Below are 27299 nucleotides of genomic sequence, written 5' to 3'. Positions count from 1 at the left end.
AAACCACTTCTACAAATGCTGCCAAAGCACTCCAAGTAGCACCATTTTGATACTACACAGCAGTAACACAACTTATAGTCTATGAAAATACTGCAGTTAGGAAAGCTTTCCAGATGTCTCAATGCAAGTAACAGAAATTAAAATGAAGCTTTATACTGACAGTATATGATAGGACCTGGTTTAGGGTCTTATAGATTTTAGAGTGATGGATTACATAGCTTTTAGTGAACAGCATTACAGTTGTAGTTTTATGAACAGTCAAAAGCATGCGAAACATACCTGTAGATTTAATATTCATCTTCAAATAAAAGGAAATATGTTATCAGTATTCTTGTATAAGGGGTGAGCCTTCTTGGCCCACTGTGACCACAGTGATCTATCAGTATTCTTATTACAGACCAGCACCGCCTTCCTCAATGAAAAGACAAGATGTTTTAATGACATAATTTTAATGTTATGTGTTATCATCATAGTATATGTAAACATACGCATGTGAGTAAAATGCATGTAGACATAACATTCATATCAATCAGCACTGTACATTTGTCTACACAGATGCTTACAAACTTAACATTCTTTGAAATCTGGTGACCACATAATGTTAAGAATACAACAGAAATAATTTTCAGTTCAACATGGCAGTCATGGTACCCACCTCTCTCTTGTTGAAAATATTATACAAATCCATCTCACATATTTCAAGATGGCCATTTTACGTGCACTAATCAATATGAGTAAAGAAACTGACCATATAATATACGCACAAGTACTAAAAATTCAGATGGGGAGACACATCCCTTCAACAGAGGTAGATGATGCTCTTTTATTCACGTCTCAGGTTCACAAAGTCTGCAACTAGGTCATAGCTTTCAAAAGGAGTCATCTCTTTAGTCCAATATCAAAAACCAAGTTGCAATTTCACCAACTCTAAGAACAGTTTTATCTGCACTAATATATCTTCTACTGTGAAGTAAAGCTTACAAGGTAGGGAGAGTAAAAGTAATGCAGTGTTAAGTACACTGTCACTTACACGACTAGTTTCATTTATTTCCCAGGATGAGGTTACAGAATGCACAGTTCCTGAGTGTTGAGTGCTATCACTCAAAACATTTGCTAATGCTGCACACTTCTCATGCTACGCATGAAATAATGAATGGACAGATGAGAGACAGCAGTTCTGAAATTTAAATACTGATATTTTGTTATGAGTTCTACAAGTCTTTAGACCATCACTCAGACAAGTACTGGTGTATCCTGATAATGATGATAATGATGATGAATGTGCTCATGTACATGATGATGTTCGTGTCTCTCCACTGACGATGAAGCACTTGGACTGTTTGGAGTTTCATCCCTCTTGGGAGATTCGGGCATCTGACTATGTGGCTGTTTCACATTTCTGGATGGGGTTTTGGGTGGTGTTTTAGTTTCATTCGTGGCAGCATTCTTGGCATTGAGTTTTTCTGTAGTGTTTAGGCTGGAGGAAAATTCTTGTTCTAGCCAGCGCACAACCTGTTTCATTGCCCGTGCCTGATCCTGCTCACGATTTCTATGCTTCAGGTGATGTGGGGAGGAGGAATGACCAAGTACAATGGGCGGAAACTTGAGTTCCTGTTGTCGATATGGTGGCATTCGGTGCTGCTCCAAGCTTTCATATTCTGCCTCATGTGACTTCGATCGTGCATGATGACCAAGCCTGGCATGGTGGTAGCCATGTGGGGTTCCACCCTCCATGTATGAACGGGGAGGAGGTTCATTCGATGTGTCCAGCAAATGGTACTGGAATGAATTTGCAGCATGGGACAGATCATGAGATCTTGATCTGTTATGTCCTCTGGTTCGACAAGGCTGGTGGTAACCCATACTTGCGTGTTTTGATGATGCACACACTACAGCACCCAGGAACTTATCATAATGGCAGTCCTGGTCATAGTGACAACGCTGTGGTTTTCCAAATGTCCGAAAAGGTTCAAACCCTGCTAAATCCAAATAATAGTTACTGCGAGGATCCTGCGAGAAACTGGGATAATCCTCCACATTTGCAAGACAGTGAAGTTGTGTTTGGGCTGCTACTCCATTTTCACGCTGCTGCAATAGCTTGTGTCGGTTTCGATAGTGAGAATGACGATCTCCTGGGCCTCCTCGGTTGCCACACTGTTTCCTGCATGTACAGACTACATTATTATTTACTTCACCTTGAGTTACTGGGTATATATAGAAGATTCAGCAACTCTTGACTGTCATAAGTAAACCTAGAATCTGATACAACATTCATGGGAAGGAAAAGAAACAACATTCTGTAATGGCAAAAATGGTTCTGGAAAAATATGCAAACTTGACACATGGCAGATTCACTGTGTACCATAAAAATAATAAATGCAAAACACACCTGTGTGGTCCAAAGAGTAAACATGGTCTTCGGAAAATGAACCCCAAAACAATTATTTTGAATATGACTTCCACATCACAGTGTGGGCTTACAAAAGTATGGAATAACATTAAATGCAGCACAATAAATCATTATTATGCCAAGGACACATATAATTAGAGGCAGAAGTAAAATCAACCAATTATAATAATAAAAGTTAAAACCGTTTTCGTATTAAGAAAGCAGTCTTCTGGGATTTGGCACCGTGTATATATGGTGTTAACCGACGTTTCGGAGGAACGTCGGTTAACACCACATATACACGGTGCCAAATCCCAGAAGACCGCTTTCTTCATAGTCACCGCCGTGAAAGCCTCAAATCTTACGTTTTGGTACCTTACAAAAAACATGGTCTGCCCCTTACATGTAACAAAATTTCCACATTTATAAAACTCAGGCTCGTAAACCAAGATCTGACTGAGGTATTTTTTAAGACTTACATACCTTGAGGTTTGAAAACTTAAATTGTTCTTCTCCATATTGGCCTGGATGATCTGCAGCAGCTCCTCCCGTTGTAGAGAGCTTGAACGTTTCTTACTGCGTTGGCGCAGCAGCTGAGGGGTGTTAGTCTCCCCTGGGCAGTAGACACCATGTTGATGCCGATAACGGGCAGGTGTATGCTGCTGATACCGCCTTGCATGTGTCCTTCCACTGCACAAGAATATACACAAAGAGTCCGTAAATGCTATACATAAATATGCCTTAAACATGGCCTATCAAATACAGCATAAGTTAAACAGTTTTAAGTTTCTTAATTCTCAGCAGCCCTACTGCAAGTAACAAAAACTGCTACCAGGAAGAAAGAAGTGGCAGTTAAAACTTAAAAACCCCATGGCCATATCTATGCAAATCCTGCCTTATGGCTAACAGTGGCATTTCAATGGCAGTTTGAGCAAAATAATCCTTATCTCACAGACTACTAACATTAACATTACCCCCTTAATTTTTGGAAAACAGACATCAAAGTTCCAACACTAGCAATAATTGTTACACACCAGCCGCTGCTTACATAGGTATCCAGGTGGCTGTCACTTGTCAGTATTTCCATTAAGAGAATAGAAATGGCATGAAAATTTTGTTTTCCCCATGATTTTAAAAAGCCTGTGATATTATGTTCATTCAGAAGTTAACTTCGAGTCTCATCTACTGCAAGAAGTTTTGCAATGCCTGGGAGTGAGCAAGACATGCGCCACACCCCTGCACCCACAGTCAGATGGAATGGTGGAACGCTACGTCAAGACCATTGAGAAGCACTTGCGGAAGGTCGTCACATCCCACCAAAGGGACTGGGATGAGAGGTTACCCCTCTTTCTCCTGGCTTACAGGGCATCCACTCACAACACTACAGGCTTGACCCCTGCTAGCCTAGTGTTCGGTCGAGAACTACAACTACCCTGCAACCTGCTGTTTGGGGTACCCCCAGACAAAGAACTCCCCACAACCGAGTATGCAGCAGACTTGGTGGATCATCTGCACAACATCCACAATTATGCCAGACAACACCTGAAGCTCGCCAGTGACTGGATGAAAACTCGGTACGATAAACTGGCCAATTCCGCAGGTTAAGACGAAGGCGACAGAGTTTGGCTCTATCGCCCAACCCACAGGAAAGGGAAATCGTCGAAACTACAAGCATCGTGGGAAGGTCCTTACAAAGTAGTGACCCGGATAAATGATGTGGTATACCGAATCCAGAGGACCCCTAGGTCAAGGATGTTGGTTGTACACCTCGACCGGCTCGCGCCTTATCATGGAGCTGCTCGAGACGAGCAACCATAAAAAGGGGGAAGATGTAGCAGTTGGAGAGCAGAGCAACGGGGAGAAGAGAAACAGTAGCAGGACACAAGGAAGATGCTGCAAGAACAGCCTCCAAAGACTGTTAGGCTATTCGGGACGAACAGCCTTAAGGAGGGAGCAGTGTGACGTGTTGCACTATGGATGACGCCCCTCCCTCCCCGCCAGCCGTGACGTGCCAAGCGGAGCCGAAGAGAGCTGAGTCCCAGCACACTGGTCGCTATGCAAAGTGAGTAAACACTGGTTGCTAAGCAAAGAGAGTAAACAGCGGTTGCTAGGCAAAGCGAGTAGACAGCGGTGACGTAACACGGGACGCCGCAGTTGCTACGTAGCAGTAAACAACTCCCAACAGCATTGCTAGGCTATCAGCAAACATGGCGTCAGACAACAGTGGTACCTATTACGTAACTGTTTTCCCATTGTCTGGCTGAGGGTTTATAAGGGAACTACACAGCCGCCGAAGACAGTTCTCAAGGCAGCTGCCTACGAGTTGAGTTGGAATCCAGCCAGCGGAGAGTTACCAGTTGAATTGTGGTAGTCACCAAGTTCAGTTGTAACGAGCGAATCGTGATACGAGTGGACAGATTTGTGTGTAGGGTTCTAACGTGTGTAAACCCGTAATATTGTTGTAATTAATTGTAGCCGATACTTGTAGGTTGTTAAATAAACCAGTTAACAATCCAAACGGCGTCTTAAGTAACTAAACGCGTGACAATATATTCTGACGACATTCTTCATCCATACTTAAATAAAAATTACACAAATGCAGAAATCTTGCTACCTCTTCCTCAGTTAAATAAATAAAATTACCAGTAAAGTAGAGGTATTATATGACTTTTTTTTTATTATTGCTAGTGGGGTGGGACCAAGTCCCTTGTACTGTGGCCACTTCCAGCCTATTGTACCAGCCCCGGATGATAGGTGAGGGTGATTGTGAAGTAATTGGTGGAATGAAGATTGGCAGGGGAAACTGAAGTACTCAGAAATCCTGCCCCAGCGCCACTTTGTCCACCACAAATCCCACTAGACCAGACCCGGGATCGAACCTGGGCCGCCGCGGTGGGAAGCCAGCGACTAACCGCTTGAGCTATGGCACAGCCTATGATATGATATTACTAGGCATTACAATTCAAAGCAGAAAAAGGTACAAAGCTGTGTTGGTACTCTAAGAAGAGAATCACTGGCAACTTTAAAAAGTGAGCTGGAGCGACAAAACAATGTCTTCAGAAAACAATCCAGTGACTGTTCCTCTGCACTAGGGGCAAGATACAGTGTTGCCCCTTGTTAGCTAAAGAAAGCAAACGTTTCTCCAACAACGATTTTGTATGAAAAAATGCAACACACAGTGCAGGGGAAACCACTTTTAGCACTGTAAGTTTCTCACATTCAAGTGACACCACAGTTCAAGTTATTAGGAGTGACCTCCTTAATCGATTCTGAAAACAAAGCAAAAGAATTTGAAAACTTTTACTTAGCACTCGATGAGAAAAATGACACAAATGATACTGCTCAGTTATTTAGTCATTCTGGGCATAACATAATCATTTGGGGTGGTCAAGAACTAAACTTAAAAGACAACACAGCACACAAACGGGAGATTTATTATTTTGTATGTGAATGTGCAAGTGTGGTAGGGTGGGTGGGTGTGTGCATACATGACTGAACGTGTGTGAAACCATGAAGGAACTTGAGCTGCCCTGAACACAATATGTGGGTGACGATGGAAAGTGAATGCTCCATGTCTGCCTGAAAAGAAAATGCATTTGATGGATAGAATTAGGTAAGAAATGTGCAAAAAGAAAATTGAGAATTTTACACAGAACATCACTCAATCATCCATCAACAGTCACCCTGCAGAGAAATGTTTTGAGTGCAAATCGTGTCATGACAATTGTGGTGTCAGCTGTGAACTTCATTCAGTCCCATGAAATTAATTCATGCCAGTTTCAAGCCTTTTTGTCAAAAATTGATGGTGATGGTGTCTTATACCATACAGAAGTCCAATGGCAGAGCTGCAAGATAGTAGTGAAATGTTTTTAAGTTCTGATGCTAGAAATCAAAATGTTCATGAATGAAAAAGGCAACAATTGTAACTGAATTTAGTCGTCAAAAGTGGCTCTGGGATTTGGCATTGCTATTTTATATCAGCCATCACTTAAATTACTTAAATATTCAATTCCTAGGCCAACAGACCCATTTCTGATATAAAGGGTTCTATCTTCTCGAATATAATGCTGTGTAGTCTGTTGAAAGTCAACGGACATTTTGGGGGAACATACCACTTCCATCTTTAGGGATGCAGAGTAAGCCAAATAAGAAACCAAATGGAGGATACGTGTTCCCTCAAAATGTCACTGGACTTTAAACAGACTGCACAGTATTATATACCAGAACAGACAATTCTTCATAACCACCAGTGTGGGTACCTAAAATCTTATTCATTTTTGGGCTGTCAAGAGCTTCTGAAATAAGCTGGTACTGTTTTGGAAACAACTGGGAAGTGCTAACCTGTGTAATTTTTCCTCGTGTGATTCACTTTAGAAGGATGGATCAGTAACTGTTCCATTTCCAAGTATCCATGGTATATGAATCACTGATTCTTTGGCTAAGAATTTTAAAATGAGATTCAGTTAATTTTGTAGCCATGCTGTTCATATTTCTAACACATTATCTGTTGAAGCCTGAACAATTGCAGCTTGAATTTATTAAACTTGATTTTGCATATATGTTTCAATCAGGGAACTTTTATCTATGTTTTATGCTTCTTTACCACCATCTCAGGTTCTGAGTTATATATAACGTTACACAAAATTTTGTAGCTGTACTAGCATATGTATACATATACACGTGTATACACACTTTTTCACATACGAAACAAAACAAATCTGTTCTGTTCAAGTATTGCCAATGCATGCCTAAATTATATGTGAACCAGTATTTCAAAAATTGAATCACATGTTAATTCTTTTGCAGAGCAAAGAAGGCCCAAGTTTCACATTAAATCTTTCAATGTGACCTGAATGCCCAAGTGTTGATTATCCCTGTTTACAGTATGAGTATAGAATGTGGCATTCCCCAAAAGAAGAATGAACATTCAGAATCCTCTAAAACCAACATGTGATATCACCCAATTTCTAAAACACAACTACATTCATGCTGTCTACCCTGTTTTAATCCCTCTCTTGTTAACTCAAAAAAGAACAAAAGTATTGATTACTAAGAGCCACTCTGTGAGGTTTCTTCTTCCTTGGATAATACTAATTAACGGGATTAGTGCTTCATGAAATTCTATATGAAATGAACAAATCATAATAAAAAAAGTCATGAGACCATGACACCTGAAGTATGTGCAGCATGTAATATTTTACAATCTGCATATTATCATCAAATTCAAACTCACTTTTCTTGACTAGCCTTAGGTGGAGAGTGCTGGGATCCCAGTTCCCTATCCGTAGGCATGTCTTCAGGTGCAAGCTCTTCGTCATTGTCATCCTCAGAGATGTCAGCTGCCCCATCATCATTATTCTCACTAGCAGCACTTCTACAACTACTACTGCAGCTATTTGCATACTTGTCCTCTGACACAGGTGCAGTCCCGCTCCCACCACTGCATCTTCTTCTCCGATGCAGTCTTCGAGGCATATGAGATTCCCTTATCGTCACATTTAAGTCACGTTTGAACTTCACTCTGTGGGTGGAACTCCCCTGATGGGGAGATGGGCCCCCAGCCCCTGGGTAGGTGCTGTTGCACTTGACATTATTGTAGCTGTTGTTATTGGGCACATCACCTCCTGCAGGCACAGCATCTTGAGCAACATCTTTCTTTCGCTGATCCGGAGATACTGTCAGCTTCACCTTTATCGTCTTGCTGCCATAATGTGGAACTTTGATGGATGAACCCAAGGTGTCATAAATTGTTGTCACCAAACCAGCAATGTCCTGCAATAAGAAATCAAGATTTATGGCCGTGACACAAGATACAGCATACATACATATGAGGGCTCTTTGCACAGTAACCTCCAGTGAGATGTTAACAAAAAACACAAATGAGAAAGTTTCAAAATCAATAATCATCTCTCAAATCTCAAGAAATGTGACACACTACTGTATATATCCAGCAAGTCAAAGGACAGTTACAATGAATGAATTTATTTGTCATTTGTCAAAACTTAACATTTATAATATGAGTATATGTGCTGCCTGAGATGAACTAAGTTCATATAACCTGACAAGAGTTAATTCTTGCTTTCAGACATCCAAGAATCAAGCTTCACCTTAATGCCTTGTAAAATGAGATCTTTTGTATAGCATAGTCAAATACTACCATAAAAGATGATATTTAATATTGTCTTATCACCTTTCTAAGATTTTAGACTGATGTAAGTAAAAACCTCCTTTGACTGTATTCCAGTATATAAGGCACAAGAAAATGTTTTATATAAATATAAAGAACTTAATTGAAATCTGGCTATGCTTTTATCCACCCAACAGATCTCATTAATCCACAAGTTCTAAAGAAAAGCTAATAAACTGCTGTGTTGAAGTTTAAGTAAAACAAAAGTATGCTTGTAGGGAATATTTAATCCTTCTTTGAAAACTGACAGCAAGTGTGACAAGCGAGATATCTGAATAGGAATATTCTTCATAAGACCAAAGATCTGCACAAAAAATGGAACTGACCGGTAAACAAATCATAACTTTCCTTTGTATTGGAATATTGCTTGCTAACACAAACTTACATCACAGTCACTGGATTATGTGGCCTATGCTATTCCTACTTAATGGTTTATATCAGAAAGTTAATGATTCTACCCACATAAAAGGAACTGCCAAATTAGTGTTTTGCCTCATGCTTTAATAATATGAAGAGTGTAATATTCAGGGACCTGTATTCCTTGTTTAATTTATACACATCTTTTATTTGAGGAAGAGGACTCTGTGATTAGCATGAAGCCCTCTTCATAACATCTGCTTAATCTGTGCTTTACTGAAATAATAAAGTGGTTCAGTCCCGCATAAGGCAGTGACGTCCTAGTATGGAAATAAATAATATACAGCGCATTATCATACACTAAATGTGGTATACTTTTATGTTAAAAAGAAGCAGCTCCAACTATATCTCTTAGTAGCAATAATATGCAGATTGAATCTAGTCAGAAGAGAGTTTTTTTTTGCCACAGTTTTCAATTTTGGCAGCTTGTCCACAGATTCTAGCTGTGCAGATGTAAAACACACCCTTCAATCCGCTGGATTTTCATTCATTATGAGATGAAACATGCAATATAAATATGATTTGTGGATAACAATTATAAAGACTTTTAAAAGAAAGTAAATCTAATGTATGTAAAAATAACCCTTCTCTTCTTTTTGCCTTGTTCATTTCTTCTGTCTTACCAATTCTTTGACCTTCAAAACCTGGTCACTCTGTTTTATCTTTACAATCTGTATAACTGTGAACTTTCAGAATAGGATTCCAAACATATAATGTTTAAAGAAACTTCAGAAGAGTGCACATTTTTTTCTTTGGAGATTCTGCACTAAAACGTACTTTGCCATGCTGCTGAGCAGATGATATTTCATTATGAGTTCCTGTTCCACTGACATCCCTTTGTCCCTCTGTTCTCCTCCCAGTGCCTTTTGTTTTGATATATAACCTTCCACCTAGTCAAACTGCTTTGAAAACATCACCCAAGAAAACAACCTCTTCATCTTTTCTTTGAGATTCAACCCTTGCTTCAGGTATAGTTATGACATGATACCCTTATACTATCAGTTTTACACTAAGCCAACTCTTGAAACTTGTGAAATAGGATACATAAAGCTTATATTACACCATGTAAGTAATAATGAATGGAATTCAAGAACCGAAATAATGGAAGTTTCCTTCAAAGCAGCACCAGCATATGAAATCTTCCAAAGTTCTTTGTCCATAATATAACATAGTGTTTTAACCATGCAAAATGAAAGATGCAGAAGGTTCTCTTCATAAAAAAACTCCGTTGCTTTAGTCCACAAGCAAACTCTACTGACCGAGCAACCGCCACTTGTCAGAAAAGTTAGTGCCAACTTTAGCAGATAGTGGGTGTCACGTGGTCAGCGCAACAAATCCCCATGGCCATTCATTTCGGTTTTGTAGACCGGAGCCGCTATTTCCTTGAAATAGCTCCTCAATTATCATCACGAGGCTGACTGGACCCCGTTCCAGACCCACTACTCCTCAGAAAAAATCTGGTAGCACTGCAAATCGAACCCGGACCTCTGGATCTGTAGACAGAAACTCTAACCACAAGACCACAGAGGCGGTCACTTCAAACGTTTAATAAATATTACAGCTACTTTGCACATTAAGGGGGTTAAAATTCTTCTCTGGAAGTCCAGTGTTTTCCTGCATAGAAATTTGCAATGCTCACAGAAAACAACACTGTCTTTTCAGAAATAATGTAAAACATCCATGGAGATTAAAACAGATATTTGGATATGTGTGAAGAAAACCCCCAACGATACTGGCTCAGGACAGAGTCACTGCCCTATGGCTGGCTTTCGTCACTATTACGCTCCTTTCAGTATGCCTGATCAGGCAAGCATTTAAATGATATTTCATGGGGAAAATCTTTTCATTTTTCTTCAAAATTTGGGTTCAGCCACCTCAAAGCAATTTTAAGTAACGTTCTGAGCAGGCAACTCCCAAAGCTGCATAAGACATGTACATCATCAAAACGATTTCTGAATAACATAATAAGAACTACTAACATTATGAAGGAAGATATACAAAAAGTAACTTTAACGCTGATAATAAATCCACGTTGTTCTACCAGTACTCGTATTAAGACATCATTTTCCAGGAAACCCTATTTTTATAAAGTCACTTTTTAAACAGTGATGACACTGGAATAACTTAGTTGGTATAGCGACTGGCTACAGGCTGGACCACTGAAGGGTCGGAGTTTGAGTCCCAGTAGGGTTAAGAATTTTCTCTTCTTCACATCCTCCACATCCTCCAATCCAACGGGTACCGGAGGCTCTTTCCCCTGGGGAGTAAAGCAGCAGGGGTGAGAAGCTGACCACTCACCTCCAAATAGTGCCAAGATCAAGAAAATATGGATGTATATATCCACTCCCCCATAAGCCTTCATGACGTAATGTTTAATTAGTTAAGCACAACTTTACCTTTTTAACCTTTTTGAATAGTGATGAAAGCCTGTCTTACAACAATAAGAGGTAAATGTTTAAAATCCAAAGGAGAGTTTGTGCAGTAACACTTGCCGTAACTGTCTTGATTTCACTATGTAAATGACTGCTCCAATTATCATAACCACAGACATGCTTAAAGTTTAACAGACTTACGTCTTTTGTAATCTTCCCATGTCCATCAAAGTCATAGAGGGTAAAAGAAAACTCCTGCCGTTCCTGACCTCCCAAGTCAACACCGCCCTCCACAGACAGGTCACATTCAAACTCCTGCCATGGAAAGGAAAATATAATCATGTTAATTACTCTGCAACAGTGGCCACGTAAGAGATAAACTGCATAAGAAAAATCACTAATAATAAGGAATGGAAAATTCTGCATTAATGAAACGTGTCTTCTGAAAGAAATCTGAGTTGTGCTCATCCACAATAAGCTTTTAATTATTTCTCGACCATTCACAAAAAAGCTGTAAACCATTCTTAAGGGTGCTTTTCAATTTCACGTAACAGTTCAAAACAACCCATTTCTGAAAATTCAGTGGAAGAATAATTAACACTTTGTGTTAATAACAACAATTTCTAAAATTAAGACTGCATTTTAATTTTACTCTTAACAATTTTTTCTGATTTTTGTGCTACTTTAACTACTTTAATTTCGTTTATTTTTAATCACCATGCATGTTGTTTGATGCATCTTCATTAAAATATTTTGTGTGGTCCTTCTTTTTAATCCTCCCTCCCTTTTGTTTTCTTACTAAAGATGTTCAAAATGAGTAAGGATAAAACAATTAAATTTTATTTCCTTTGTATTGTATGAAAAATCACCATCTAATACACATTCATCCAACTTCACCTTTAAAATCCTGGAACCAATTTGGCATAGTTTCCCTGTACTCTTATCTGCCAATGTACATGAACTGGGCTGTAAACATGTTGCCAGTTCTTCAAACTTTGGCATGTAATTTACAGTCCTCAGGAGCCTTTGACTCGAAAGATACAGAGCTGGGTCCACTTATCTATAAAATGTTCATCATATACAGGACCAGAAGAGAAAATTTTCTTAAGATGTACAAACTGACACTAAAATGACTAAATGAGCCGATATAATTTTCACTTCATTGAAAAATAAAATATTTTCATTTTAAGGATCATGGAATTTTTGTTGTTCTATACCTGACCCATAACAAAGAAGTTACATAGGTGTTATGCACTTCAACATAGGTAACTAATAACTACACTGTAGTACTTTCTGAATTTCTTTTGCCGGCTTGACCATCAGCCACAGCATTTGAACACTGGCACATTTTTTAAATTACAGATGATACTAACAACGGTTATCTCCTATGCAAATAACACACTGCTAGTACATGCCTACTGCATTTTCTGCTATCACATAATTATGCATATGTATGTAGAGAAAGAAACATCATAAATTTGAAACTTTGAACAGAAAAATAACATATACATTCATTATTCTTGCTGGGACTCTCATGCCTGGTTTTAGCCTCAATGTCAATATACAATTCACCAGAAGATGTGCAATTTTTCAGAAATTTTCCAGTATGCATGAACTGTTTGCTGGTATGCCTGTTGGAGTATACCAGCTGAAAGAAAAAAGTGCTGACAACATCCAGGATTGTAGGATATCTTGAGGGTAAGCCTGCCACTGACACAGCTGTGTGCTAAGATTTGAAAGGGATAAGGCTTACTACTGGAACATGTGGTAATTGTGTATGTTCAGTCTTGCCTGACAAGTTGGGTCGCCTTTAATCGAATCATATTTGATTAAAGGCGACCCAACTTGTTGACGAAGATACAAACCACTTGCTGAATATATCTGTTAATGAAATTTCACAGTCCATTACACCAGACAGTTAAACTCACTTTCAATCCCATTAATCAACTTTATAGAACTTTGGACTGACAAGGTACGCGACATTTTGGGCGAATATCCTAAGTAAGGCTGTGAGAAGTTGAGTCAGATGGATCAATAGTTGTTGGTGATAAAGGTTGGAAACATGTGGACTGACTCAATATACAAAAAGTGGGCTCTTATGTTGGCAGGTTAACTTTCTTGTTTCGTAACAGTTCTTACTTTCTACGCAAAGTACATTAAGAGCTGCTACCGGCAGACCCTGTGTCTGCACTGTCCATACTACTATCCCAGCCAGATCCTGGGGATGACAGCCCAAAAGCCACCCCCCTGAATTACACATTGTAATTAGTAAATGTCTGTGCTTGTGTGAATTCGTTCATATTATTTGTCACCCACGGATTCCATGGTTCCAAGAAATGCTATCGGAAGTCATCAAAATTAGTTCATCAGTAACATTCCATTCATTATTAGTTGGCGCTTTGTGTCAAGTAGTGAGAGACAAAGACAGCAAGTGAGGCGGTGTATTGGAAGTAGATCATAAAGAAAAAAGATAAAAGCCTCCGCTCCCATAAAAGGAAGTGCAAACATGTTGTGGGTTCATGCAACCATAAAGCGCATTAATTGACCCAAGGCTTGCATTCCCTGTTCGCTCCGCGTAATGATTACAACGAAGTATTGTAACACCAAAGTTCTTCGGAACCATGACTTACTTTTCGTGTAGGTCGCCACATTGCAACAAAGACACAACATTTAAAACAATTTTACAAAAGGCAGTCCTATACTGAAACCAAGGAAAGAAGCCCATGGATCGACCCCCTTCTCTACATCCCCCTGAAGCATACTTTCCTGTTTTCCTCTCCAGGCGTCTACACATTCTTTTCATGAGGATGCTACTATTGACAGACCACGTGATAACCTTCACTAGTGACGCCGCTTTGAGTCGATAGATATAGGTCAGAAGAGAGCGGGAGGGAAACACATCAAAAGGCCACAACGGGAATACCACGAGCTGCGTCATCCCTGTGGGTCTTGTCTCCGTGGCCCTAGTATAAGTGGTAAAGGAGCACTGAATTTTTAACGTCTCGCTTGAGGCGCCGACAAAGAGATGAGTGTAATAGTAACATATCTACCACATTAAAACACGAAGGTTACGCCGTATTTTAACAGCATATCCGCACTACAGGTCTACACTGCACGAGCTAGAAAGAGATACGGGACGATTATTTTTTGACGCGCTGGCACATCGACAGAAATCAAACTGAACAGTTCTTACGATAGACCTATCGATTTAAAATAAATTGACGATGCAAAACCTGTTCCTCTGGTATAAGCTAATCGACCTTATATACTTCAGAGTTAGTACCATCATTAAATAAGTAAATGAAGACGTGAGTAAAAACAAGTAAAACAGTCGCGGAGTAGTGGTTCCAGGGACCCATTCTTTGAAAAATAGGAATATGCGAACCTTCTAAAATTATACGAGTATTCATGGTACCGAAAAATTGTGCTATTTTGCTCTAATTTTTAGGCAGTTTAAAGAAATGTAAATGTAAAATAAATTAGAAACAAAGTGTTTCAATGTAAAGTTCAATAGGCTTAAAACATACTTATGAGACTTGTAGTTCCGGTCAAACACATTACTTCTCTGGGGATATTTTTTAAGTGTAGCAACGTACCCCATGCCGGAGGCCTAATCTGCTCCGCACTGCATTTTCTCACAAACTCGTATCGCCACAACTTAAGAAATATGCAGTGTCGATGCTGCGAGAAAACGAAAGGCAAGCGAAGTAGGTCGTTAACGAAAAGTCTGCATTACAGCAAAAATGATAAAACTGCAATTAAAACCGCTATAATTAATCAATGTTCACCAGATCAGGAGTATTAAAAAATCCTAGTTTACCCTGCGTTTCAGATGAATCTGGGCCCCCAAATTTTCTTCTCATTTTTTCCCCCATAAGCAAGTACAGTAGTGATACGGTGGGTCTCCAGATTATGCACGTAGAACTGCGAAGCTGGCCGACTGGAACCGGGCCCTAATTAGACTATCACGTACTAGAATGATCTACAATAAAAAGGTCCATAGGGTTGTGAGACGTTGAGGGTCCCACATTATCTAGACAATCGGCTCAAAGATGGCTGTGAAGTTGTCAGCCTTACGCGCCGGCCGCCCTTTACCCCCAAGAACATTCCTTGTACTCATTTCTGTTAGAGGTTGAGTCGACCTCAGGGCCATAGTGCGGCTAGAATGATTAGTTAGGTCAATTGAAGAATCCAGTGACCTCATCGGGATTCGATCCCGCGACATTCCGGATTGTAGCACAGTGCCTCAACCAACTGCGCTACCGCGTGCCCCCAGAAGGAGGTACAGTAATATAAATTTAACTACAGCATGATGACATTAGGCGGCTGTTCCTTTCTAGCGGTCTCTTACGACTCTGCGAAAATGTGGATCCGGCGGAAGATTCTGACAAGCGACGTTCCATAGTTTAAGTAGGGCGATCTATTAACAACCTTTCACGAGACGGTTTAACCGTGATGAAACTGGAAATGACACAATTAACTTCGTGCTCTTACCACAGTGCTGTGGTCAGGAAACACTGGGAGCCTGTTAGGCTAATTCTGTCTCCTAAGATTACAGCAATTCTGAGTCTCGATATAGGCCCCATCACCCACGCTGTCCATGCAGTGCGCATGATCACTCTTCCCAGTTCCATTCGTATTATAAAGATAGAAGAAACAACGTGACTGAAAGTAAAATCTCGATCTCTAACAGTTATAAAGGCCCTGTAAAAGTGGGGCACTCGGATCTTTCATGGGCGATAATTCCACATTTAAAACTACAAATATTCAAACCGAGAGAGTTTACTGAGTTTACACATCTTATACGCAATGCACTGACTGCTGTTAACGTAGGAGATCAAGACCTCTGACGGTGAACTGCAATGATAAATCCGTTATGCTGCCTTTTTCCCCCCTTGGCACTACAGCCCCAGTGGGCCTAGGCCTACCTCCATGAACTTCTCCGTTCACTTCGGTTTTTCTAAATCTTACACATTCGGTAAGACTCCCTTGGCGGGTGATCAGCTCGTCGCAATTCCTCTACCTGTACACAAACACAGAAAAACGCACACACACAAACTAAACATCCATGCCCTGAGTGGGATTCGAACCCACGATCCCGGCTTCCGAGCGAGCGAAGACAGTGCATGCCTTAGACCGCTCGGCTACCGTGACCGGCCCGTTATGCCGCTACTACATCAAAATTCTTCTTTTCAGGACAGAAACTCAGAACTGTCGGTTTTGCCGTTACATGCGTGGGGTCTAGTCGGTTTCTTTCCGACATAAAACAGAATTTGGGAAGTTACAATAAGTAGGGGGCACGCGGTGGCGTAGTTGGTTGAGGCACTAGGCTGCGAGTCAGAAGGTCGCGGGTTCGGTTCCCGATGAGGTTATTGGATTTTTTCTGTTTACCTAATCCTTCCAGCCGCATTATGGCCTTGGGGGCGACTCAGCCTCTAACAGAAACGAGTACCACGAATCTCCCTGGGGGGTAAAAGGTGACCGGCGCGTAAGGCTGACAACCTCATCGCCATTTGAGCAGACTGTCTACAGAAAATGTGAGAGCCTCGACGTCTCACAACCCTATCAGCTTATATATTTTACAACAATAAATACTGTCACGCGCATTAAACAATAATTTAGCTTCATGTTAACTTAACACAGCCTCTTTGCTTCCATCATAAGGCAGTATGGCCAAGAATGACGGAAAGTGCATTCCTTAACGTCGACAAGTAAGCTTCTGGAGCAATTCTGTAATCATACAAAGGGCACAGAGACAAAAAAAACAAGTTTTACTAGGGAAATGGACGGTAACATGACCCTCTACATCTAATAAAGAATCCATACGTGGTATTACATAATATGTAACAAACTGCCCACGATAACGGCACAATGTCACTAGAAATTTATCTCCAGAACGTACTGCATAGATTTTTCAGTGCTTCCATATTAGCAGAGTAAAGGCGTCTAATATCAGATAGCATTTTTTTTCTCCCAAGAAGTAAGGGGAGCACTATGGTGGGGCCACAGGACCTTAGACCTCCTACCCGACCAATTTCTCTGCAGCGGTAGACTAGACGCTGAAGCATGCGTGTTGTTTTACCGCCAGTGTGTATTTCTACCAATTATCATGTAATATTTTCGCTTACAGAGCTAAGGTTTCGAAACCATACTTGAGTTTTAACTTGCACATTGTTTATATGAACCCAATTAAACACAATATCGCGTTTCTATCCCTTCCAAAAGCTTACGTTCCCAGTTATGATGCAATGAGTTGCCTAATTTCGGATACTTAAGACGGTTGCCAATTTCGAGCATCCGAAATTAAGAACCTTATTTTATACGGCCTTTATGTTATATGCATCCTTAGGTGGCTGATACTAAAACAAAATGGGCCATAAACTCAATGAAAAGTGCAGTTCAGGCTGTAAAAGACAAGAAAATGGGTTTCCTACGAGCTGCCAAGCTTTTAACGTTCCAAGACCTATCTTACTGGACTATGCGAAAAATGCTGACTTCGAATAGCGTGGTATAATTCCATTCAAGCTTCTGCCTTTTAGAAGCTGATTTCATCCCAGACAAAAAGCATGGCAATGAAGACTACGCTACACCCAAGGTCTCCGAAAGGAAGGAAACAGATGGAGCTGCAAATGTTGAGTTCCCGGATACGGAAGACGTGGGAGCACCTACCGAGATTCTCCCAGACATTCGACATCCATCTTGTTCACCTGGACCATCTACCAGCAGCAGAGGTGCTGTAAAAGCAGCACTGGTAACAGCCTCTCATCATAACTGGGCAACTCTAAAAAGAAAACTGAATAGTCCTCCGCCATGAAAAGCAATAGTCAAATTTTCAAAACCCCAATAGAAGACAAAGTTCCAAAGCGCACGATAACGAAGATTTCGGGGAAGTCTACGGTCTCCAGAGGAGGGTAAGACTGAAATGGTCAAAACCCTTAAAATACGCCCTAAAATAAATCGACAGCCGAAAATTTCTTCCGGCGTCCGTCAGACAACGAAGACAGTGCTGATGAGCACATTTACTGTTCCTTGCCTCACCGCCTCGACAAGTCGGGGGACAACTGGTTTCGTTGTTTCAGAAGTCTAAGATGGGCACAAGAATTGTGTGCGGCCATCGCAGAAAAAAAATTACTGGAGGACCTACTTTTGCGAATATTGCACTCGAAAATCAGTGAATTTCAACTTTAACTCGAAATTACTTTTTAAGGGCAGAACTTGATGTAAGCTTTTGTTTAAAACTATGTGATTATTTTGCACATATTCATGTAATCAATACTTTAAAATGTGGCCGCTTCTTCCCCATGAAACATAAGATTTTTGTACATACTGTAGACATATGTTTCTCTTGTTCCTTTCAGTTTATCATGTGTGAGGGGGTACGCGTGACAAAAGTACCGGGTTCTCAATCGGATGGATTTATTGGCACTTCAATTAGTCTCTCTTAACTACAATTAATACAGCCCTATCGCTGATTTACACACGCACTAGGATTCTCAGTCTTTACTAGTCGTATCCTGGTGACGGGATTAGAAGGGTCTCACTGTGACTAAATCTTCTAATCACACACTAAGTCTTCACAGGCCGACTTCTAACTGATCTGCTGTGTGCCGCCGTATTCCCATTCTCTTGAGCCGACCTCTCAACTGCTAGTCCCTTTGCTACAGACCGCCATTATATAGACTCCGCACCAATCACATAGAAAACACGGCCTCTATTACTGTTAAAGCTTGTTTACGGCTGGGCTGCCTAGCAATAGACGTCCTATGGTTGTGTGTTAGTGTGCTACGGGGATGTTTAGAGACCCGTTGTGCAGCAATGGACTTCCGCCTGTTCGTTGTTATTCCGGCTCTTTAGGCAGTGTTTACTTAGCCGTTGCCACATTATTATGGTTCTTTCTTATGGATTAAGTTCTTAAAAATGTTTTTTTTTCCTTGGCACTACAGCCCCAGTGGGCCTAGGCCTACCTCCATGAACGTCTCCGTTCACTTCGGTTTTTCTAGATCTTACACATTCGGTAGGACTCCTTGGGCGGGTGATCAGCTCGTCGCAAGGCCTCTACCTGTAGACAAACACAGAAAAACGCACACAAACATCCATGCCCTGAGTGGGATTCGAACCCACGATCCCGGCTTCCGAGCGAGCGAAGGCAGTGCATGCCTTAGACCGCTCGGCTACCGTGACCGGCAAAAATATGTTACCTATCCGAAATAAGGAACCACTCCTGTCATAAATTAGGCTACCATTTTGGCACGCCCTTTCTTTACAATTTTTTTTATTTCGTTTCTGAATATATACTACATCATGATAAGCATTAATTCTCATACTAGACTTATTGAATTTAGCTACGTGAACGCGTAAAAGCATTAACGGTTCATGATTTTATCAACAAAGAAAATGGCTCCAACCTTAATTATTCGAAATATGGGGCATTTACCCTTTACAGTCTATTCACCACGCCGATAAATGTTCCAGAAAAAAAATTACAATCTTAATTACGTTTATTTCATGAAACCAATTTCTGTGCGAAAAACTGTTTTCGTAAAATAGATGAAGATCGATTTATGGTTCGAGTAAAGTCTGTGTTGTATCTGGCAACTAAGAACCAAAATTAAATCAAAACAAATTTCACTGGAGTTCGCCAGGTACCAAGTTTTATAGAAATCCGTTGTCGGACACATACAGACGGACTAACGCCTTTCCATTATACGTTCATTTACGTGTTTCTTACAAAGAAAGCATAACAACACCGAAGTATGCTCCCATGTTCCTCCGCCACCTTTCAAAAACGCACAGAAGTCGCCGGCTTGTATACACAATTGCTGCTCGCCGCCAATTCAAGGCCAGTGGAGCGAATCAGCGGCAGTCAGACGCAGAAGCCCCGTGAGTGGACCTGCCGCGACAGCTGTTCTGTCTCTAACGGTAGGCTTGCACCCCTGCCTAAACAATCAACGTTTCTGAATACACGCCATAAGAAAGTCGCCTGGAGAAAATACCAAACTCGAGATGCAACAGGCATATCTTAACTATCATCTGGAACGGGAAATGGACTGTCAACCCAATACGCACAATTTTAAAAATGCTATAAAGAAGCAAATATGTTAAATGTATTAGATTGCTGAGAACACGGCTTCGATATCTCTATTTACTGAACTACGCAATCCCGCTTACGTCATAGCGACGTCTGCAAGAAGTGTAGTCAATATCGGCCATGAACTACTCGTACAAACTGCATATCGGTGCGTGAAGCTGACCACTCACCTCCAACTAGCGCCGAGGTCAAGAAAATGTGGATCTATACATCAACTTCCTCCTATGTTTTCATGGTGTTGTGTTTAATTAGTTAAACACATGGACAACTTTACCGTTTACCTTTTACAAACTGCATATACGAGTATCTACCTATCAGACAGATGTCAAACGTAACACTTCCTTTTGTTCTTATCGCCCTGCGTGAGACAGTACAACGTTATGTCGACACGGCTTTACGGTAACATAAGAACAGCAGGCCAATGTCCAGCATCAAGCGGTTCAAAGATGCCTAAAAGTTGTACGTGGCTCCATTACCGCGGCGTTTAGCTCCTGAGGATGTCACTGAAATACGAAAAATGATCTGATGTCTAGTTACAAACTGCAAGTTTCGTCAAACCTACCCAGCTCTTCTCCGCCTCTCAGTCTTTCTTACCGTATTTCTCTCTCCTGCTCCCTAGCTTCATTTCATATGGTGTGTATACACATACACACAGACACACATGACAGTTCAATGAATGACAAACACGCAGATATGTTTCTCTGATCTCATGCCAGTTCAGTCCCCACATTTACGTCTTTGAAGTGGAAAGGAGAAAGTGCAGGCACGTCTGACAGGTAGAAACTTCACCATGTGACTCACGTAACAAACTACTGAATCGAATCTTCAATTTCATTCACAAATCGTAACTTGTTTACATGAAACATGAGAAATATATCTGCAGGACGTCATTACTAAATTAAGCAGCGGTTGCCGTGCTATCCAGTTAATAAAGATGCAACTAACCACGACAGAATTAATAGGTTTTGTTCTAAAAATGGTGACGTCAACATGGGATCCATAACATTAGAATTAATGAAGAAAGCAGTCTTCTGGGATTTGGCACCGTGTATATGTGGTGTTAACCGACGTTCCTCCGAAACGTCGGTTAACACCACATATACACGGTGCAAAATCGCAGAAGACTGCTTTCTTCATAGTCACCGCCGTGAAAGCCTCAAATCTTACATTAGAATTAATATTGGCGAACGAAGCAGAAACGGACAAAAATCGTATATGAATTGACACAGAGATTTCTGGGACTAATCTCAAACTAGGAATGCGAAGCTTACAGGAACATGTGACGACAAAACGGAAAAATCCATGTTAAACGACTTGGTCCAATTCATAATGCAGTTGATACGAATTCGGACGGCTCCAAGGTTGAATTACGAAACCAACTTCCGTGTGTTACATATCCGTGGGATGTCTCCATTCCCTCAGGCCGAACGGTTCCAGGAAGAAACCTGAACAGCTTTTCACTTCCCCGCAGTAAAATATGACTAATGGCAATATTTACTGTAGTATAAAATTATGCAAGATTAAGGTAATTTTGATTTCATAAACGAATTTAATTTACTGAACAATAGCAGAGAAAAGAGTAGTCGTAAATTCCTCATGTCTCTCTCTCTCTCATCAAAATGCAAATCACATTTTTGAACACGGTCCTCGACCTTTTTCGATTCAAGGACCGATAGAACCTTGGTGGGCGTTCCCAGGGATTATACCCCATCTGCCTAAAGTCTATTGTACTCGTACCACAGCACCGGAATTAAAGAACCATCATATTCATAGGCCTACTGGACATAAGCGGTAGAGATGGGACAATTTAAAATAATTTTAAGTTATCAGTCATACCTACACTCTATTAGAGGAACGAGGGTGCGTCATTGGCAATTAGCGACGCAGACAGTTGTGCTATCATTAGGAAGTCCCCCCCCCCCCTTGGCACTACAGTCCCAGTGGGCCTAGGCCTACCTCCATGAACTTCTCCGTTCACTTCGGTTTTTCTAGATCTTACACGTTCGGTAGGACTCCTTGGGCGGGTGATCAGCTCGTCGCAAGGCCTCCACCTGTACACAAACGCAGAAAAACGCACACATACAAACTAAACATCCATGCACTGAGTGGGATTCGAACCCACGATCCCGGCTTCCAAGCGAGCGAAGACAGTACATGCCTTAGACCGCTCGGCTACCGTGACCGGCCATTAGGAAGTTACTAGATTATATTCTGAACATACTTTCGGTATTCATGCGCCGGTGGGAATCTCAAACCTGCTTACACGAAAGATGCAGTATCTTCCGTAAGATTTCCTACAAAAAGTATTACGTAACCTCGTTCATACAGTAGACTTAACCCAATTTCCAAGGATGGGGGGGTTTATAACACAGCCCCTCTTCTGCCATTTCCTAACCGACCATAAAACTCTTGCCCGCCCGCTCCGCCGGCCGGTCTGTCTCTCCATTAAGTGCCGCAAAATGCAGTTCCGTAAAAAATAACGTTCGACACAAAATATTTCAGTTGTTAAAAGAGACAGAAATCTCCAGTTACAAAACTGCAGTGTTCTATTTGCAGAAATACAAGCCTACAGATCTACATAACGCCTCAACCATCTGAAGGCTATTTCCCAAGGTAAAGACGGCTAATGCCCTCGAATGAAGTAAAGGCGAGGCAAGCTGTGAGGACTGGTTGACTTTAACCAAATACAAGGATAATTAAGCTCCAATACACCGACGGCAGCAAGAGCCGTCCCAAAGCCACGTCTTCTCTCCACTGCAGGATATAGTAGAGGTGAGGTTAAGAATGCGCGAAGTTCATCATACATGTCCCACATACCGTTTCGTGCAATGGGCTTGGGAAAGGGGAATACATTCCGGCAGGAACGCAACAGAAACAAACACACGCCCTGGTGAATCAGAGAGAAGATACGATGCCGGTCCTCTTTCTCGAACAGATAGGTCTACTGATACGGCTGGTTTCTGAAACTCACCTCGAAGTTAAGTTGTCCTCTCTCGGAGCTGTGAACGCTGTTCTTTGCGTTGTTCGGCTGTTGTTGTTGCTGCTGCTGTTGCTGTTGTTGCTGCTGCTGCTGCCTCCGTCCCTCCTCGCATATATCTTTATCGCTGGCGGCACTGTAATCATGGCGACCCAAAAGCTCCTCCGTGTCCGATGGTCGTCCGTCACTGCAATCGGTTGGCACCACTGCAAATAAAATTAATCCGTGTATATAGGCCTAAACGCTATTTCTCGTAACGGCAATCACGCACATTTTACTCAAGAAATCCATGGTGATATCAGGCAGACGAATTTGACAGCTCTGGATGGATGGACAGTGACATACAGCGGTGTGAACTGCTGGTTTGAAGTCCACTACGTGACATCACACACACATCTCGTGTTACTTGGCACGGCGATGGCAGTTCTAATGCCAAACACAATGCATACGCATTACACTATACCGAATAAGGCCTACAGTTTCTACACAGATTTTATTATTGAGGAGCAAAATATCTAAACAAAGCTGGAGATACTATTTAATTTTTTGTTGGATCTAATTTTGCCACCCAGTTCTCAACTATTTAGTGCAAAAACTTCTTACACCAGTCGACCTTATTACAGGCCTTAATCTGTCAAGTCATGATCTACAATTAATTCGAAACCTGATCGGTATTTATTTGTAAACAATACAGAAAAAAATATTTTTGCGCTCTGAGTTGAATATCATATTAATCTGGTCTCTCCGTGATAAAGTTAATAGGCGTACCGTTACTGTAGCAAGTAAGCAGTTGTAGAATATGACACACTGTTACATAAACACCGAATTCGAAACCATAACACGACAGCTTTACAACAACATGGTACCATTCAAACCTTATTACATTTTTTCCCCCTTGGCACTACAGCCCCAGCGGGCCTAGGCCTACCTCCATGAACTTCTCCGTTCACTTCGGTTTTTCTAGATCTTACACATTCGGTAGGACTCCTTGGGCGGGTGATCAGCTCGTCGCAAGGCCTCTACCTGTACACAAACACGGAAAAACGCACACACACAAACTAAACATCCACGCCCTGAGTGGGATTCGAACCCACGATCCCGGTTTCCAAGCGAGCGAAGACAGTGCATGCCTTCTTATTGCATCTACACTGCAGAAATGAAGCTGTCTCCAAGGTTCGGCAACAGACGTCAATTTTTTTAAAGCTACGGTTATTATTCGGACCGCNTCGCCCTTGTCACTGCTCCACGTTGAGACTCTCACGTTTAACCGATTTTATGTTGCATAGCTACATGTTAGCAACCACTTTCTAACTGACCTATTTTTTCTTCTTCTTCTTCTTCTTCTTCTTCTTCTTATTATTATTATTATTATTATTATTATTATTATTATACGTACCACATGCTTCAATACTGAAAACTGCATTTTTCTCAAGAGTGTATTTGCTGGTTTCACGTGATTCTCAGAATAAATTGTGATTACTTATCTCTATAACACAAAACAACTGATATTTGTAATGCAGATAGTGTGTCTTCTGTAAGGTATAAACCGAGTTTTTAAACATTCAGATGGATTTTGGGGCTTCTCAGGTTTAGAACTATGAGGGAGCAGAGGGGATGCTGTGCGTATTCTTAGCCTAGGTAACGGAAATGTGATGTCATACATTCACGCTACGGCCGCTTCAACTGCTATTAATGGTGCATTATATATCATATATTGTTTCCGTTATAACACAGCTGCCGCCGGCTAAGTAACCTACACTAAGACGACCAAAACACATCATGAACTTGGCGATTCTCAAAAGATTCGCCCGGCTTGCTACGCTTCGTTTCCCACTGTCCCGGATACACACCTACCTGAACCGCTGACACTAACAGAAACGGTAAAAAAAACATGCCAATATTACTAAAGTCAATCGCTCAAAGACCGGAAGTTGAAAAGTCGCGTATACTACTAAAACATACATCAGACAATGGATCACGTTAAATACTCTTCACTGCGGTATAATCAAGATCCTGGACTAAGTGCATGAACATGACTAGAAATTAAGTTATGTATATATTATATACGGTTCACCAGCGTCACCGTCTTCCGGTTACCAATCACAGGTCATCCTTATTCGTTTTATTTGCTGATATGCAGCCCTCATTACCTGACTACTGCTTCATAACAATTCATTCCTTTTCCCACAGGTACTCATTTCATCAGCCGGGGCTTGAAGCTGACCACTCACCTCCAATTAGTGAGAGGTCAAGAAAAAGCGGGTCTTTACATCCACTTGCTCATACGTTTACATGTCGCCATGCTTAATTACTTAAGCACAGGGACGACTTTACCGTTTTACCTTCTGGCACTCGCTGAACGTGGCCTTACGAACACAAGAGTTTCTTTTCTCTGGTACCATAACATCCCATTGCTTTTTAAGGTAAAGCTATCCCTGTACCAGGCCGTGAAGGCCCATAGGGTTGTGAGACGTTGAGGGTCCCACATTATCTAGACAATCGGCTCAAAGATGGCGGTGAGGTTGTCAGCCTTACGCGGCAGCCGCCCTTTACTCCCCAGGAATATTCCTGGTACTCATTTCTGTTAGAGGCTGAGTCGACCCCAGGGCCATAGTGCGGCTGAAAGGATTGCGTTAACTGAAAAATCCACTTCATCAGGACTCGAACCGGCGACTTTCCGGCTTGTAGCATAAGAACTTAACAAACTACGCTACCGGGTGGCCCTTTTATTGCTTTTATATTCCTCAAATAATACAAGGGAGAGGAGTAGAGGAAAATTCACTCTTTCATCAAATCAAAATAAACAGATAAATCAGCTGACTATTCCATAAAATTGCACGGGATAAAATCACGTTCCGTCCCACGTTCGTAACTTTTGTTTAAAGCTCTGAGCTGCGCATTTTTCTCCGATTTCATTGTACGGCGACATGTAACACCACTGAGTAGGCCGTTGACCCTTGTAGTTTGCCCTTACATGTACATTATACAAGTGTCTCAACAGTAAAGAAAAAGTTTCAGCCTTCATGAAACACAAATGCCGACAAAACAACCCAACTGGAACGGGACGGATACGGAACCAACTGACATAACTTTCGGTTTTGTATTATCTCCACTTCAATCTCTCTTTCTCCCCCCTACAGTTGAGAAGGCTGTGTGTCGGTTCTTTTCTTTGGGAACTGGTTTCCTTCCGCTGCCGGCCCGACTAGTCGCCAACATCACCATGTTGCCACTTGTATGCGACCACAATTTCAAGATGGGGGAGCATATGGGATAAGGCCAATGTTGCCGCCCACGTGTTTAACCATAACGCCCGTGACGTATGCAGTACAGTGAATGAAAAGATGCATGTAGGTGATCAGCTTCATGCTGTGGCCACCTTACCGCTGGCTACAGCACAGAGCCCCAGATAACTAACACAGCTGGGAGACGAATGCCGTGAAAAGCATGTAGACATGCCCTCCATTACATGTTTCATATGCAAAGCTGCTAAACGCATCTAGATTAAATTTCGTATCAGGAATTTTACACAAAATTTTGTTGGGCGAATTTAATTTTGGTCCAAATCGCTCGAAGAACATACCGTCTGCGTCATGACATCGTGCAGTCCGGTAAGTAATACCAGCGTTTCGGGGTAATGTACTGCCTCCACTTTCTCTACTGCTGCAAAAATGAAAACGTTCGTACCCATCTACCAATGTATATGGTATCGTGGCCTAGGAGATCACATACAACTTCACTGCAAGCTCAAATAGAACAAAATCTTATACGGAACTCACCTCCAACTAGCGCCGAGGTCAACAAAATGTGGATCTATACATCCACTCCAAGTTTGCCAACTTTAGCGGATAGAGTGTGTCGCGTGGACGGCG

At 41.4% G+C, this 27299-nt stretch overlaps 1 protein-coding gene across 1 annotated transcript in view; it reads right to left on the bottom strand.

Annotated features, from left to right (window-relative positions):
* Positions 1-432: 432 nt before the first annotated feature.
* LOC111875451 overlaps positions 433-27299 on the bottom strand; it is a 300676-nt gene continuing 273809 nt past the window's right edge. Inside the window, exons 5-9 of the mRNA XM_033755819.1 lie at positions 23425-23636; positions 11567-11680; positions 7623-8161; positions 2873-3079; positions 433-2161 (exon numbers count right to left, since the gene is read on the bottom strand). Of these exons, the coding sequence (XP_033611710.1) occupies positions 1234-2161; positions 2873-3079; positions 7623-8161; positions 11567-11680; positions 23425-23636 (2000 nt within the window). The 3' untranslated portion in view covers positions 433-1233. The remainder of the gene's footprint in view (positions 2162-2872; positions 3080-7622; positions 8162-11566; positions 11681-23424; positions 23637-27299) is intronic.

Source organism: Cryptotermes secundus, unplaced genomic scaffold (assembly GCF_002891405.2).
Source record: "Cryptotermes secundus unplaced genomic scaffold, Csec_1.0 scaffold304, whole genome shotgun sequence".
NCBI lineage: Eukaryota > Metazoa > Arthropoda > Insecta > Blattodea > Kalotermitidae > Cryptotermes > Cryptotermes secundus.
The sequence above is the reverse complement of the archived record's forward strand: the minus strand, read 5'-3'. Positions and strand labels throughout refer to the sequence as shown.